A 16,113-nucleotide genomic window follows, 5' to 3' on the forward strand; every position below is an offset into this window, starting at 1 on the left:
GTAGCCAATCAATACTTATTTCCAGTCAATGTAAATAGCCTATCATATTTAGGAAGTACATTTTCTTAGAAATATAATTTGTGCTTCTCCGAGCATGCACTTTGTATAGGCTATAGGCTATGGATTATTTGAATGAGACCACACTAAATATTCCGCACTTGACATTGTGCGTACCAGCAGAGAATCAGAGATGATTGGTAGCATTGGGCACACATACAGTGGGGAGAACAAGTATTTGATACACTGCCGATTTTGCAGGTTTTCCTACTTACAAAACATGTAGAGGTCTGTAATTTTTATATTTTTAACAAAAATCCAGAAAATCACATTTGTATGATTTTTAAGTAATTAATTTGCATTTTATTGCATGGCATAAGTATTTGATCACCTACCAACCAGTAAGAATTCCGGCTCTCACAGACCTGTTAGTTTTTCTTTAAGAAGCCCTCCTGTTCTCCACTCATTTCCTGTATTAACTGCACCTGTTTGAACTCGTTACCTGTACAAAAGACACCTGTCCACACACTCAAACAGACTCCAACCTCTCCACAATGGCCAAGACCAGAGAGCTGTGTAAGAACATCAGAGATAAAATTGTAGACCTGCACAAGGCTGGGATGGGCTACAGGACAATAGGCAAGCAGCTTGGTGAGAAGGCAACAACTGTTGGCGCAATTATTAGAAAATGGAAGAAGTTCAAGATGACGGTCAATCACCCTCGGTCTGGGGCTCCATGCAAGATCTCACCTCGTGGGGCATCAATGATCATGAGGAAGGTGAGGGATCAGCCCAGAACTACACGGCAGGACCTGGTCAACGACCTGAAGAGAGCTGGGACCACAGTCTCAAAGAAAACCATTAGTAACACACTACGCCGTCATGGATTAAAATCCTGCAGCTCACGCAAGGTCCCCCTGCTCAAGCCAGCGCATGTCCAGGCCCGTTTGAAGTTTGCCAATGACCATCTGGATGATCCAGAGGAGGAATGGGAGATGGTAATGTGGTCTGATGAGACAAAAATAGAGCTTTTTGGTCTAAACTCCACTCGCCGTGTTGGGAGGAAGAAGAAGGATGCGTACAACCCCAAGAACACCATCCCAACCATGAAGCATGGAGGTGGAAACATCATTCTTTGAGGATGCTTTTTTGCAAAGGGGACAGGACGACTGCACCGTATTGAGGGGAGGATGGATGGGGCCATGTATCGCGAGATCTTGGCCAACAACCTCCTTCCCTCAGTAAGAGCATTGAAGATGGGTCGTGGCTGGGTCTTCCAGCATGACAACGACCAGAAACACACAGCCAGGGCAACTAAGGAGTGGCTTCGTAAGAAGCATCTCAAGGTCCTGGAGTGGCCTAGCCAGTCTCCAGACCTGAACCCAATAGAAAATCTTTGGAAGGAGCTGAAAGTCCGTATTGCCCAGCGACAGCCCCGAAACCTGAAGGATCTGGAGAAGGTCTGTATGGAGGAGTGGGCCAAAATCCCTGCTGCAGTGTGTGCAAACCTGGTCAAGAACTAAAGGAAACGTATGATCTCTGTAATTGCAAACAACGGTTTCTGTACCAAATATTAAGTTCTGCTTTTCTGATGTATCAAATACTTATGTCATGCAATAAAATGCAAATTAATTACTTAAAAATCATACAATGTGATTTTCTGGATTTTTGTTTTAGATTCCGTCTCTCACAGTTGAAGTGTACCTATGATAAAAATTACAGACCTCCATGCTTTGTAAGTAGGAAAACCTGCAAAATCTGAAGTGTATCAAATACTTGTTCTCCCCACTGTATAACAAGCAACTAATTCTAAAACACTGAGAAATAATGAAATTATTTACTTATGCGACACTTTTACTGCCAGTAAATAGTGTATGTACATCTTCATAAAAAATGTTGTGCTTGTGTCCAACAGTGTCCAACAGACACCACATCAGCTCATAAGATTGTGTGATAAGATGTTGCCTTGATCACCTAAGTTCTTAACTAAGGAATGTAATGCTCTTCGTCTGTCTTGCTAAACACATAATTAAATATAAATAAACAAAACATTTAAAAAAATCAAATTTACACTGAAGCTCTTATTTCCAGCAACATTAGATTGGCGGCATCCGTTCTGAGCTTTGATGGTGAGTTGGAGAGAGGTGGCCAGAGATTGAGTGGAGCAATCGACTTTCCCCATTAACATGTCCTTTTCCTCCCTCAGCTGAAGAGAGAAAAGAGGGAGTGAAATTGGTGTCATCCTTGTTTCATGCGGAACCAAAACTACAGAAAAGGAAACAGGCTTGCAACGTGACCCTGCTGTAACCAACACAACTTGTGTGTGTGTGTGTGTGTGTGTGTGTGTGTGCATTCATAATGGTGTAATGTTACACAGGGTTTAAGTCAATCAACACATACTGTATCGATAAACTAAATTTAAGCTACTGAATTTCGTTACCTTCTCTGTAGTTATTTTCTAACTCAACAGCGAGATCGTTTCGCTTAATCTTTCTCAGAATCTTCACTGTGATTCTCACAGCTCCGTCAGGACTGTACTTATCCACCATCTTATCCACTGTGTCTTTCCTGTCACCTTTCTTCAGCTGTTCCTTTGGGATGGGATCGAAGACTTCCAACTTCCCCTTAGTCAGGTGCCACTGAAACTGCTGCAGCTTTACTTCATTTAGTCGTTGCAGAAAAAACACTATCATACACTCAACAAGCTGGGTTTCCTGAAACAACAGAGCAGGGGGATTCCTCCATTTAAGAACAATATAGAAATAGGTCTGACTCATACAAAATCTGCAAACAGCACATGACAACCAAAAAAGGCCTTTAGAAAATGTACCGCACATGTTTACACACACACCAGCGACGTGCAGTCAGGGTAGGCTAACGCCCCCTCCAATATACAGTGCATTCGGAAAGTATTTAGACCAATTGACTTTTTCAACATTTTGTTACTTTACAGCCTTATTCTAAAATAGATTTTAAAAATCCTCATCAAGCTACCCGCAATACCCCATAATGACAAAGCAAAAACAGTTTTTCTTTACATTTTTGCAATTTTATAAATTGTATATACTATATATATACACTATATATATATATATATACACTGCTCCAAAATACTAAAGGGAACACTTAAACAACACACTGTAACTCCAAGTCAATCACACTTCTGTGAAATCAAACTGTCCACTTAGGAAGCAACACTGATTGACAATAAATTTCACAACAGGTGGAAATTATAGGCAATTAGGTGGAAATTATAGGCAATTAGCCAGACACCCCCAATAAAGGAGTGGTTCTGCAGGTGGTGACCACAGACCACTTCTCAGTTCCTATGCTTCCTGGCTGATGTTTTGGTCACTTTTGAATGCTGGCGGTGCTTTCACTCTAGTGGTAGCATGAGACGGAGTCTACAACCCACACAAGTGGCTCAGGTAGTGCAGCTCATCCAGGATGGCACATCAATGCGAGCTGTGGCAAGAAGGTTTGCTGTGTCTGTCAGCGTAGTGTCCAGAGCATGAAGGCGCTACCAGGAGACAGGCCAGTACATCAGGAGACGTGGAGGAGGCCGTAGGAGGGCAACAACCCAGCAGCAGGACCGCTACTTCCGCCTTTGTGCAAGGAGGAGCAGGAGAAGCACTGCCAGAGCCCTGCAAAATGACCTCCAGCAGGCCACAAATGTGCATGTGTCTGCTCAAACGGTCAGAAACAGACTCCATGAGGTTGGTATGAGGGCCCGACGTCCACAGGTGGGGGTTGTGCTTACAGCCCAACACCGTGCAGGACGTTTGGCATTTGCCAGAGAACACCAAGATTGGCAAATTTGCCACTGGCGCCCTGTGCTCTTCACAGATGAAAGCAGGTTCACACTGAGCACATGTGACAGAGTCTGGAGACGCCGTGGAGAACGTTCTGCTGCCTGCAACATTCTCCAGCATGACCGGTTTGGCGGTGGGTCAGTCATGGTGTGGGGTGGCATTTCTTTGGGGGGCCGCACAGCCCTCCATGTGCTCGCCAGAGGTAGCCTGACTGCCATTAGGTACCGAGATGAGATCCTCAGACCCCTTGTGAGACCATATGCTGGTGCGGTTGGCCCTGGGTTCCTCCTAATGCAAGACAATGCTAGACCTCATGTGGCTGGAGTGTGTCAGCAGTTCCTGCAAGAGGAAGGCATTGATGCTATGGACTGGCCCGCCCATTCCCCAGACCTGAATCCAATTGAGCACATCTGAGACATCATGTCTCGCTCCATCCACCAACGCCACATTGCACCACAGACTGTCCATGAGTTGGCGGATGCTTTAGTCCAGGTCTGGGAGGAGATCCCACAGGAGGCTATCCGCCACCTCATCAGGAGCATGCCCAGGCGTTGTAGGGAGGTCATACAGGCACGTGGAGGCCACACACACTACTGAGCCTCATTTTGACTTGTTTTAATGACATTACATCAAAGTTGGATCAGCCTGTAGTGTGGTTTTCCACTTTAATTTTGAGTGTGACTCCAAATCCAGACATCCATGGGTTGATAAATTGGATTTCCATTGATTATTTTTGTGTGATTTTGTTGTCAGCACATTCAACTAGGTAAAGAAAAAAGTATTTAATGAGATTATTTCATTCATTCAGATCTAGGATGTGTTATTTTAGTGTTCCCTTTATTTTTTGGAGCAGTGTATATATATATATATATATATATATATATAAAATATCACATTTACATAAGTATTCAGACCCTTTACTCAATACTTTGTTGAGTCTTCTTGGGTATGACACTACAAGCTTGGGGAGTTTTTCCCATTCTTCTCTGCAGATCCTCTCAAGCTCTGTCAGGTTGGATGGGGAGTGTTGCTGCCCAGCTGTTTTCAGGTCTCTCCAGAGATGTTCGATCGGATTCAAGTCAAGGCTCTGGCTGGGCCACTCAAGGACATTCAGAGACTTGTCCCGAAGCCACTCCTGCGTTGTCTTGGCTGTGTGCTTAGGGTCGTTGTCCTGTTGGAAGGTGAACCTTCGCCCCAGTTGGAAAAAGTCAAGGCGTCTGAATACTTTCCAAAGGCACTGTATGCTCTTCGTCTGTCATGTAAAACACATAATTACAAAATATATAATATATATACAGTGCCTTAGAATTTTTCCAGATGTTGCTGTGTTACAGCCTGGGATTGAGTTGAGATTGTTTTTGTCACTGGCCTACACACAATACCCCATAATATAAAAGTGAAATTATGTTTTTCTACATTTTTACAAATTTGTTAAAAATGCAAAGCTGAAATGTATTCAACCCCTTTGTTATGACAAACCTAAATAAGTCTAGGAGTAAAAATGTTCTTAACAAGTCACATAATAAGTTGCATGGACTCACTCTGTGTGCAATAATAGTTTGAACATTGTTTCATGATTAACTCATCTCTGTACCCCACACAATTATCTGTAAGGTCCCTCAGTTGAGCAGTGGATTTCAAACACAGATTAAACCACAAAGACCAGGGAGGTTTTCAAATGCCTCGCAAAGAAGGGAACCTATTGGTATATGGGTAAAAAAATTAAAAGCAAACATTAAATATTCCTTAAAGCATGGTGAAGTTATTAATTACACTTGGGATGGTGTATCAGTACTCCCAGTCACTACAAAGATACAGGCGACCTTCCTAACTCAGTTGCCAGAGAGGAAGAAAACGGCTCAGGGATTTCATCATAAGGCCAATGGTGACTTTTAAACAATTACAGAGTTTAATTAATGGCTGTGATAGGTGAAAACTGAGGATGGATCAACAACATTGTAGTTACTCCACAATACTAACCTAATTGACAGAGTGAAAAGAAGGAAGCTTGAACAGAATAAAATATTCCAAAACATGCATCCTTTTTGCAACAAAGCACTGAAGTAATCAGTCCCTCCAGGATTCCGTGATTCCGCGATCGCATAATTCAATGCAAAATCAACCAATCAGCGCATATTATACGAGAGCTCGTAATTTTGACCAATTCCCGCACTTTTAGTGCATAAAAGGGTCCAATCAAAAGCGAGTTCGTAATTTTGACCAATTACTGCACTGTTACTGTGGAAAATGGCCCAATCCAACCACACGTCAACAGTTTCTTTCCCCCCTGGCCTGTCAGCTTATTCACGTGCGAAGATGATGGGTGACTGTTGATGGCTGACAGGCAGTACAATGAACAGAAATCAATCTCATTTGCCAACAAAAATAACAGCTAAAGACCGTGCGAAACAATTTCCAAATGGTTTTGGACACTAGAGAAAGTCGACAGTCAACAGTCACTTGGAATCATATGAGAATGTCAGAACAGGTCCCACAGCTTTAACTCTCTGTAAAACTTAATACGGATCACAAAAGCACAATCTTTCATTTTTAGACAAGGAATAGTACATATCAACCACAATACTCTATTTTTCTGTTTTCTGTTCTTTATCTCCCTTAGGACGAATGTGGGAGTGGATTATGACAGAGCTGTTTGTTCAGGAAAATAAACAAAATTGAGCACTTTAGATGTTTGTAATTGTTTTTATATTATGTATTCTGCTTAAAATCATGTATTGCAGAATTTCCGAAAAACTTCCGCAAAATCAAGCATTTTTGACCGCAGAAATCACCAAAAAATTTTGCGAAATCCTGGAGGGACTGAGTAATACTGCAAAATATATGTTAAAAATGTTCACTTTTTGTTCTGAATACAAAGTGTTATGTTTGGGACAAATCCAATACAGCACATTACTGAGTACCAATCTCCACATTTTCAAGCATAGTGGTGGCTGGATCATGTTATGGGCATGCTTGTAATCGTTAAGTACTGGGGAGTTTTTTTTTGGATATAAAAGAAACAGAATGCAGCTAAGAACAGGCAAAATCACTAGAGGAAAACTTGGTTCAGTCTACTTTCCACCAGACACTGGGACATTAATTCACCTTTCAGCAGGACAATAAAGTGAAGCACAAAGCCAAATCTACACTGGAGTTGCTTACCAAGAAGACAGTGAATGTTCCTGAGTGGTCGAGTTTCAGTTTTGACTTAAATCTGCTTGAAAATCTATGGCAAGACTTGAAAATCGTTGTCTCGCAATGATCAACAACCAATTTGACAGAGCTTGAATCATTTTAAAAAGAATAATGGGCAAATATTGCACAATCCAGGTGTGCAAAGCTCTTAGAGACTTACCCAGAAAGACTCACAGGTGTAATCACTGCCGAAGGTGATTTTAACATGTATTGACTCAAGACTATTCATTACTATGTAAATGAGATATTTCTGTATTACATTTTCAAAACATTTGCAAACATTTCTAAAAATATGTTTTCACGTTGTCATTATGGGGTATTGTGTGAAAATGGGTGTCCGTTCAGCAGTGCTGAATCCTGGCCCCGGACCTTTCTAGAAGATTTTCCTTTGTAGCTTACTATCCTAATTTTCGCCATTGTTTGGTTGAGTTTGCTTTGTTTACCTTGATAATGCCCTTTCTTTCAACGCATTATGTTGGCTTATCTATTGCTTAATAGCTGTCATTTTGTTTCATTTACTGATCATCTGTTTATACCGTGCCCATTGCTTTGTGTTAGACTCTAGCTTGAAATGTACTGGATCATGTTACCATATTATAACGCATCAATGACTTTACATGTATAAGGAATGTATATGTTGGGGTCAATGAAGGGTAGATGGGAACTAGGAATACGGAAAGTTACGGAGAGCAGAAGTTTCATGTTCTGCTCCCGGGTTTCTGAGGAGAGAGGTGAAAGGCAATTGTTAGTCTCTGCAGAAATATGGAGGAGTGAGGAATGCGCCTCGAGATTAAATCAACAGATGAAGAAACCTCTGGGAGGCCTACCACAATGTCTCTCCTACTGTAGTACTATCTCACGCATGCATTCCTCGCCCACAAAGGTTTTAATAACAGGCAGGGCTGTGACTACACCAGTGAGAGGAACCAATTAAATTCCTGCCTAGCAACAGAGATGGATTGGTTGTCTAGATGTGTAAGGAATTGACCACGCTTATTAGAAGGTTATAAACATATGTGCTAATGTAATCATGCTTTGTCTTTGCAGCTGTATGATCCAGTGGGTGAATAAACTTGGATTGAGCTTGTTCTAGTTGTCCATTTGAGTTTTTACTGAGATTGTTCAGAACCTAACATTTGTTTTTCATGTTGGTGTTTGACTTATCAAGCTAGAATTTCGTTTTGATGAGACACTTTTTCAGTCATTTCGATTGTTGATATGGACATTTCGTTAGAACCTTCAACAATTTTGTTGTAATGTTTATGACTGAGCTGAGTTGAGCAGTGTCATTTTGTCAGATGATATAAAATATGCGGGCATTGGAGGCTATCGCTTGTGTACCTTGGCAACATTAGTATTTAGGCCTTCATTTAGTGAAAACTGTTTGTCAATTTCAGTTAATAGCCTACGAGTGTATATCACTCTGGTTGTTGGAGCTACAGTTGAAGTCGGAAGTTTACATACACTTAGGTTGGAGTCATTAAAACTAGTTTTTCAACCACTCCACAAATTCCTTGTTAACAAACTAGAGTTTTGGCAAGTTGGTTAGGACATCTACTTTGTGCATGACACAAGTAATTTTTCCAACAATTGTTCACAGACAGATTATTTCACTTATAATTCACTGTATCACAATTCCAGTGGGTCAGAAGTTTACATACACTAAGTTGACTGTGCCTTTAAACACCTTGGAAAATTCCAGAAAATGATGTCATGGCTTTAGAAGCTTCTGATAGTCTAATTGACATCATTTGAGTCAATTGGAGGTGTACCTGTGGATGTATTTCAAGGCCTACCTTCAAACTCAGTGTCTCAAAAGAAATCAGCCAAGACCTCAAGAAAAAATTGGAGACCTCCACAAGTCTGGTTCATCCTTGGGAGCATTTGCAAACGCCTGAAGGTACCACGTTCATCTGTACAAACAATAGTACGCAAGTATAAACACCATGGGACCACGCAGCTGTTATACCGCTCAGGAAGGAAACGTGTTCTGTCTCCTAGAGATGAACGTACTTTGGTGCGAAAGTGAAAATCAATCTCAGAACAACAGCAAAGGACCTTGTGAAGATGCTGGAGAAAACAGGTACAAAAGTATCTATATCCACAGTAAAACTTGTCCTATATCGACATAACCTGAAAGGCCGCTCAGCAAGGAAGAAGCCACTTCTCCAAAACTGCCATAGAAAAGCCAGACTATGGTTTGCAACTGCACATGGCGACAAAGATCGTACTTTTTGGAGAAATGTCCTCTGGTCTGATGAAACAAAAATAGAACTGTTTGGCCATAATGACCATCGTTATGTTTGGAGGAAAAGGGGGAGGCTTGCAAGCCAAAGAACGCCATCCCAACCGTGAAGCACAGGGGTGGCAGCATCATATTGTGGGGGTGCTTTGCTGCAGGAGGGACTGTTGAACTCAACAAAATAAATGGCATCATGAGGAAGGAAAATGATGTGGATATATTGAAGCAACATCTCAAGACATCAGTCAGGAAGTTAAAGCTTGGTCGCAAATGGGTCTTCCAAATGGACAATGACCCCAAGCATACTTCCAAAGTTGTGTCAAAATGGCTTAAAGACAACAAAGTCAAGGTATTGGAGTGGCCATCACAAAGCCCTGACCTCAATCCTATAGAAAATGTGTGGGCTGAACTGAAAAAGCATGTGTGAGCAAGGAGGCCTACAAACCTGACTCAGCTACACCAGCTCTGTCAGGAGGAATGGGCCAAAATTCACCCAACTTATTGTGGGAAGCTTGTAGAAGGCTACCCGAAACATTTTACCCAAGTAAAATAATGGCAACGCTACCAAATACTAATTGAGTGTATGTAAACTTCTGACCCACTGGGAATGTTATGAAAGAAATAAAAGTTGAAATAAATAATTCTCTCTACTATAATTCTGACATTTCACATTCTTAAAATAAAGTGGTGATCCTAACTGACCTAAGACAGGGAATATTTACTAGGATTAAATGTCAGGAATTGTGAAAAACTGAGTTTAATGTATTTGGGTAAGGTGTATGTAAACTTCCGACTTCAACTGTGTATGTTGTATGGTGAACTTGGGCTTCAGCAAAGTTTATTTATGAATAAATCTGGCTTTGATAATAGACAGTGCCTACCCAGCCACCGACCTCACCTCACGTCACTGACACACACACACACACACACACACACACACACACACACACACACACACACACACACACACACACACACACACACACACACACACACAAGCACATATGGTGTAGCATACTGCACTTCCTGTATGTGGTTTACTCACAATTATGTTTGACACCTCAGACATGGCCAAGTCTTACCTTCATGATCAGTTCCTTCTGCTTCTCCATCAGCCTGGTGATTTCCAGTTGATTATGCTCCACCCTAGATGGGGCCAACCAAGCCACCAAAACAGTCAAGTCACACATTGCTCCCCTACACCCCCTCATCATGCTGTATTTCTTTCACTTGGCTCAGGAAAATAATATTCGGATACACTTACATTCCAGATGAGTCCCTGATCAGCTCATCCCACTCAGCCTGTGTCTACACACACACACACACACACAAAATCAAATCAAAGTTGATTGTTCACATACACATGGTTAGCAGATATTATTGCAAGTGTAGAGAAATGCTTATGCTTCTAAACTCAGCAAAAAAAGAAACGTACATTTTTTGGACCCTGTCTATCAAAGATAATTTGTCAAAATCCAAATAACTTCACAGATCTTCATTGTAAAGGGTTTAAACACTGTTTCCCATGCTTGTTCAATGAACCATAAACAATTAATGAACATACACCTGTGGAAAGGTTAAGACACTAACAGCTTACAGACGGTAGGCAATTAAGGTCACAGTTATGAAAACTTAGGACACTAAAGAGGCCTTTCTACTGACTCTGAAAAACATCAAAAGAAAGATGCCCGGGTCTCTGCTCATCTGCGTGAACGTGCCTTAGGCATGCTGCAAGGAGGCATGAGGACTGCAGATGTGGCCAGGACAATAAATTGCAATGTCCGTACTGTCAGACGCCTAAGACAGCGCTACAGGGAGACAGGACGGACAGCTGATTGTCCTCGCAGTGGCAGACTACGTGTAACAACACCTGCACAGGATAGGTACATCCGAACATCACAGGTATAGGATGGCAACAACAACTGCCTGAGTTACACCAGGAACGCACAATCCCTCCATCGGTGCTCAGACTGTCCACAATAGGCAGAGAGAGGCTGGACTGAGGGCTTGTAGGCCTGTTGTAAGGCAGGTCCTCACCAGACATCACCGGCAACAATGTCGCCTATGGGCACAAACCCACCGTCACTGGACCAGACAGGACTGGCAAAAAGGGCTCTTCACTGACGAGTCGCGGTTTTGTCTCACCAGGGGTGATGGTCGGATTGAATGAGCCTTACACCGAGGACTGTACTCTGGAGCGGGATCGATTTGGAGGTGGAGGGTCCGTCATGGTCTGGGGCGGTGTGTCACAGCATCATCGGACTGAGCTTGTTGTCATTGCAGGAAATCTCAATGCTGTGCGTTACAGGGAAGACATCCTCCTCCCTTATGTGGTACACTTCCTGCAGGCTCATCCTGACATGACCCTCCAGCATGAGAATGCCACCAGCCATACTGCCACCAGCCATTCTGTGTGTGATTTCCTGCAAGACAGGAATGTCAGTGTTCTGCCATGGCCAGGAAAGAGCCCAGATCTCAATCCCATTGAGCACGTCTGGGACCTGTTGGAACGGAGGGTGAGGACTAGGGCCATTTCCCCCAGAAATGTCTGGGAACTTGCAGGTGCCTTGGTGGAAGAGTGGGGTAACATCTCACAGCAAGAACTTGCAAATCTGGTGCAGTCCATGAGGAGGAGATGCACTGCAGTACTTAATGCAGCTGGTGGCCACACCAGATCCTGACTGTTACTTTTTTACCCCTTTGTTCAGGGACACATTATTCCATTTCTGTTAGTCACATGTCTGTGGAACTTGTTCAGTTTAGTTCTCAGTTGTTGAATCTTATTATGTTCATACAAATATTTATACATGTTAAGTTTGCTGAAAATAAACACAGTTGACAGTGAGAGGATGTTTCTTTTTTTGCTGAGTTTAGATCGGACAGTGCAGCAGTATCTAACAGGTAATATCTAACAACAAAACCTAATATCTAACAAATTCCACCACGAAACATAATACACACAATCTAGTAAAGGAACGGGGTAAGAATATATAAGTATAATATATGGATGAGCAGTGACAGAGCGGCTAAGCTGCAATAGATAGTAAAGAATAGATAATGACGGATACAGTATACATTAGATACATATGAGATGAGTAATGTGAGATATGTAAACATTCTTAAAGTGGCATTATTAAAATGACTAGTACTCCATTTATTAAAGTGGCCGATGACCTCAAGTCTGTAGGTAGGCAGCCGCCTCTTTGTGCTAGTGGTGGCTGTTTAACAATCTGATGGCCTTGAGATAGAAGCTGTTTTTCAATCTCTCTGTCCCAGCTTTGATGCACCTTTACTGACCTCACCTTCTGGTTGGAAGCGGGGTGATCAGGCAGTGGCTCGGGTGTTTATTGTCCTTGATGATCTTTTTTGTCTTCCTGTGACATTGGGTGTTGTAGGTGTCCTGGAGGGAAGGTAGTTTTTCCCCTGTGATGTGTTGTGCAGACCGCACCACCCTCTGGAAAGCCTTGCGGTTGTGGGCGGTGCAGTTGCCATACCAGGCGGTGATACAGCCCGACAGGATGCTCTCAATTGTGCACCTGTAAAAGTTAGTGAGGGTTTTCGGTGACAAGCCATTCAGTTTGTCGGTGATATGAACACCGAGGAACTTAAAACTTTCCACCTTCTCCACTGCTGTCCTGTCAATGTGGATAGGGGGGTGCTCCCTTTGCTGTTTCCTGAAGTCAATGATCATCTCTTTTGTTTTGCTGACATTGAGTGAGAGGTTATTTTCCTGACACCACACTCCGAGGGCCCTTACCTCCTTTGTAGGCTGTCTTGTCAATGTTGGTAATCAAGCTGTTGTGTTGTCTGCAAACGTGATGATTGAGTTGGAGGTGTGCATGGCCACGCAGTTGTGGGTGAACAGGGAGTACAGGAGGGGGCTGAGAACGCAGAGATGTTTATTCTTGTCAGAGCGATGCACTGAAAGTCCTTGTTGGCTGTATGGACTCCGACAGCATGTCCCCAGCTAGCCATGTTTCCGTGAAACAGAGTATGTTACAATCCCAGATATCTCTTTGGAAAGCAACTCTTGCCCAGAATTCGTCGACTTTGTTAACTAGGGACTGGACATTAGCGAGTAATATACTTGAGAGCGGTGGGTGGTGTGCGCTCTGGCACCCTCTCCTCCGGTGGCGTTGTTTTGGGTCGGCCTCTGGAATCAGTTCAAATGCCCTGGGAGGTGCAGACAAAGGATCTGCTTTGGGAAAGTCGTATTCCTGGTCGTAGTGCTGGTTGTGCTGGTAAGTTGACGTCTCTCTAATATCCAATAGTTCTTCCCTGTTTGGGCTAACAATGTCATAAATAATACATAAAGAACAAAATACCGCACAGTTTCCTAAGGACTAGAAGTGAAGCTGCCATCTCTATCGGCGCCATCAGACACACACACTGCATTATGTATATAGCAGTCAGCAGAGAATACTGTGATCTAGATATGTGGTTTATTCAGAATTACATTTGACCCCTCGGAAATAGCACTAGGCTTACCTTCTTGCCCAGATCCTCCAGCTCTTCCCCCAGCCTAGAGGTCACAGACATCAGACGACCACGCTTCCCATCAGACACAGATGACCTGGACACAGGAAACAGTCAATCACTGCTCTGCTCCCCTACACCACCACAACATGCGCTCCTATATTCATGACAATCAGTTCAGAAAAAGTATGCTATACATGACCTAAAGAGCTGTTAATATCAATCTTCTCTCACATTTCATATGAGCAGCTTGGGAACTCCTCATTCAGTTCATCTCTCTCAGCCTGCTTCCAGAACCGCTTCCGAGAGATTGCTACATAATAACATGATGGTAAGCATTATTGAGAATCACTGCACTAAAAGAAAAGATTCCTTAGGTTTAGCTCTACTAATAAAGCCACTTTCAAACTTTCTTCAGTCAGTCAATACAGATATCTCCAAACCAGTTCTATAAACTTCTGTAGTACCTGCTTTGTAGTTCTTCTCCAAATTTTCTGAGAGATTGTTCAGGCCCATTTTCCTCAGGATATCTAGTGTGATTTGCACAGCTCCCTCATCGCTGTAACTCTCCACCATCTTATCCACTGTGACCTGTCTGTTAGCATTCTCCAGCTGGCTCTTTGGGATGCTACAAAATCCATCCAACACATGCCCCTTTAAGTACCACTGAAATGTCTCCAGCTCACCTGAATCCAGGCGCTGAAAACTCCCCAGCAGCAGTTCGGGAACATTCGCCATTTTAGATCGCTAGACATAATCAGAACAGTATAACAATATATTTATTTGTACTAGGTAAGCCTGTGGCGGTGAGCATGATAATTGAGGAACTATGAAAACAAATATATCTATTTCCTTGGAAATATTTCTGTTGGTTGATTGTTAAATCATTATTTTGCTGCTTATGTTGATTTTCCTACTAATCAACTAGCCTATTATTGCACTGACCAAAAATAAAAAAATAAAATACAATTATGTTATTCTTACCTTTCTGGTAACAGAAATGTTAGCTTTTCCTATAGTCGTTGTGTTCCTCTAGAACGTGAAACGCTGACTAATACTCAAACTGAAAGGCAGTAGGTATGAGCAGCTTCTCACCACTGATTCTAGGGAGGAGAAAGTTGAAAAGAGTTTCCCAGGATTTAAAGCAGAAGCTTGAAATTTAGAGTGATAGTAAGTGGCTTTAGCAGTGGATACATAGGAAGAAAAGTTAGAGAGGGGTAGTGGCCAGAAGTTTAGTTTCCTCCCCATTTTTCGCTCAGCTGCCCCCAGCCCTATTCTGTGAGCACGCAGTGAGTCACTCAGCCACAGAGCAGGAAGGGGGTGGTCGAACCGGAAGTGGGGAAAGGGGACAGTAAGAGTCAAAGGATGCGGAAAGGGAAGAGAGTATGGTCGAAGAGGCAGAGACAGGAAAGATTATAGGATAGAAGAAGAGAGAGTCTTGGGAGAGAGAGAGTGAATATTACTCTATATTACTCTAGTAAATATCAGGTCAAGCACCTTACTTGTAAGTGGGAGGGGGCTGGGAAAGGGTGAAGTCAAAAGAGGAAAGGAGTGGAAAGAAAGAGGTGGAAAGAAATTAATCTAAATCAGCCTTCGTGAGGTTGAATTTGCCCAGTAACGATGAGTGGTGAGACCTAGGCTTACTGGTAAAATGCACATGAGGGGGTACTTGAGGGGTTCTCTGGGATGAGCAAAATGTACTTGGTGCACAGAAGGCTGCTGAAGGGAGGATGGCTCATAATAACGGCTTGAATGGAGTAAATAGCATGGTATCAACAACATGAAACCATGTGTTTGATGTATTTGATACCATGCCATTAATTGCTTTCCAGCCATTACTATGAGCCTGTCCTCCCCAATTAAGGTGCCACCAACAACTTGTGACTTGGTGGTACTGTAACCGAAAAAGGTTGAGAACCTCTGGTCAAGTTCCAGCTTGTGTGAAGTTTACAGTGTGATGTTACATCATTAGTGAACACTAGATGGTGCCATCTACCACAGCTGTTATTCTACCTAGGCCTACTGACACTCCTACCACAGATGATAATTTTAGCTGGGATAAACATTGAGCTTTATTTGTGGGCTGCTTTCTGTTTCTGAATCACAGGAAGAGCAATTAGATATGTATTATTATGTAACTTCATCAGTAAATCTGTGATGCAGTGGAGTAATTATAATTAAAGGTGCAATATGTCACTTTTTGGGCTACCTTACCAAATTCACATAGAAATGTGAGTTATAGATCTGACTTTGTCATCGAAAGCAAGTCTAAGATGTGGTAGATCTGTTCTATGTGCGGTATTTCTATGTTTCTCGTTCTTAAATTTCGTTTTTGCATCTTTTACTTCTGGTTTTGTACACCAGCTTCAAACAGCTGAAAATATAATATTT

At 42.5% G+C, this 16,113-nt stretch overlaps 1 protein-coding gene across 1 annotated transcript; it reads right to left on the reverse strand.

Annotated features, from left to right (window-relative positions):
• Positions 1-1,666: 1,666 nt before the first annotated feature.
• Positions 1,667-15,016, reverse strand: LOC106604934 (uncharacterized). Its single transcript, XM_014200080.2, has 8 exons — positions 14,707-15,016; positions 14,190-14,469; positions 13,957-14,035; positions 13,735-13,819; positions 10,511-10,554; positions 10,329-10,392; positions 2,438-2,711; positions 1,667-2,203 (listed from the first exon to the last, which is right to left on the reverse strand). The coding sequence occupies exons 2-8, from the start codon at positions 14,458-14,460 to the stop codon at positions 2,094-2,096; spliced, it is 927 nt and encodes a 308-aa protein (XP_014055555.2). The 5' UTR covers positions 14,461-14,469; positions 14,707-15,016; the 3' UTR covers positions 1,667-2,093.
• Positions 15,017-16,113: the final 1,097 nt, after the last annotated feature.

Source organism: Salmo salar, chromosome ssa05, assembly GCF_905237065.1.
Source record: "Salmo salar chromosome ssa05, Ssal_v3.1, whole genome shotgun sequence".
In the NCBI taxonomy this organism is placed as follows: domain Eukaryota; kingdom Metazoa; phylum Chordata; class Actinopteri; order Salmoniformes; family Salmonidae; genus Salmo; species Salmo salar.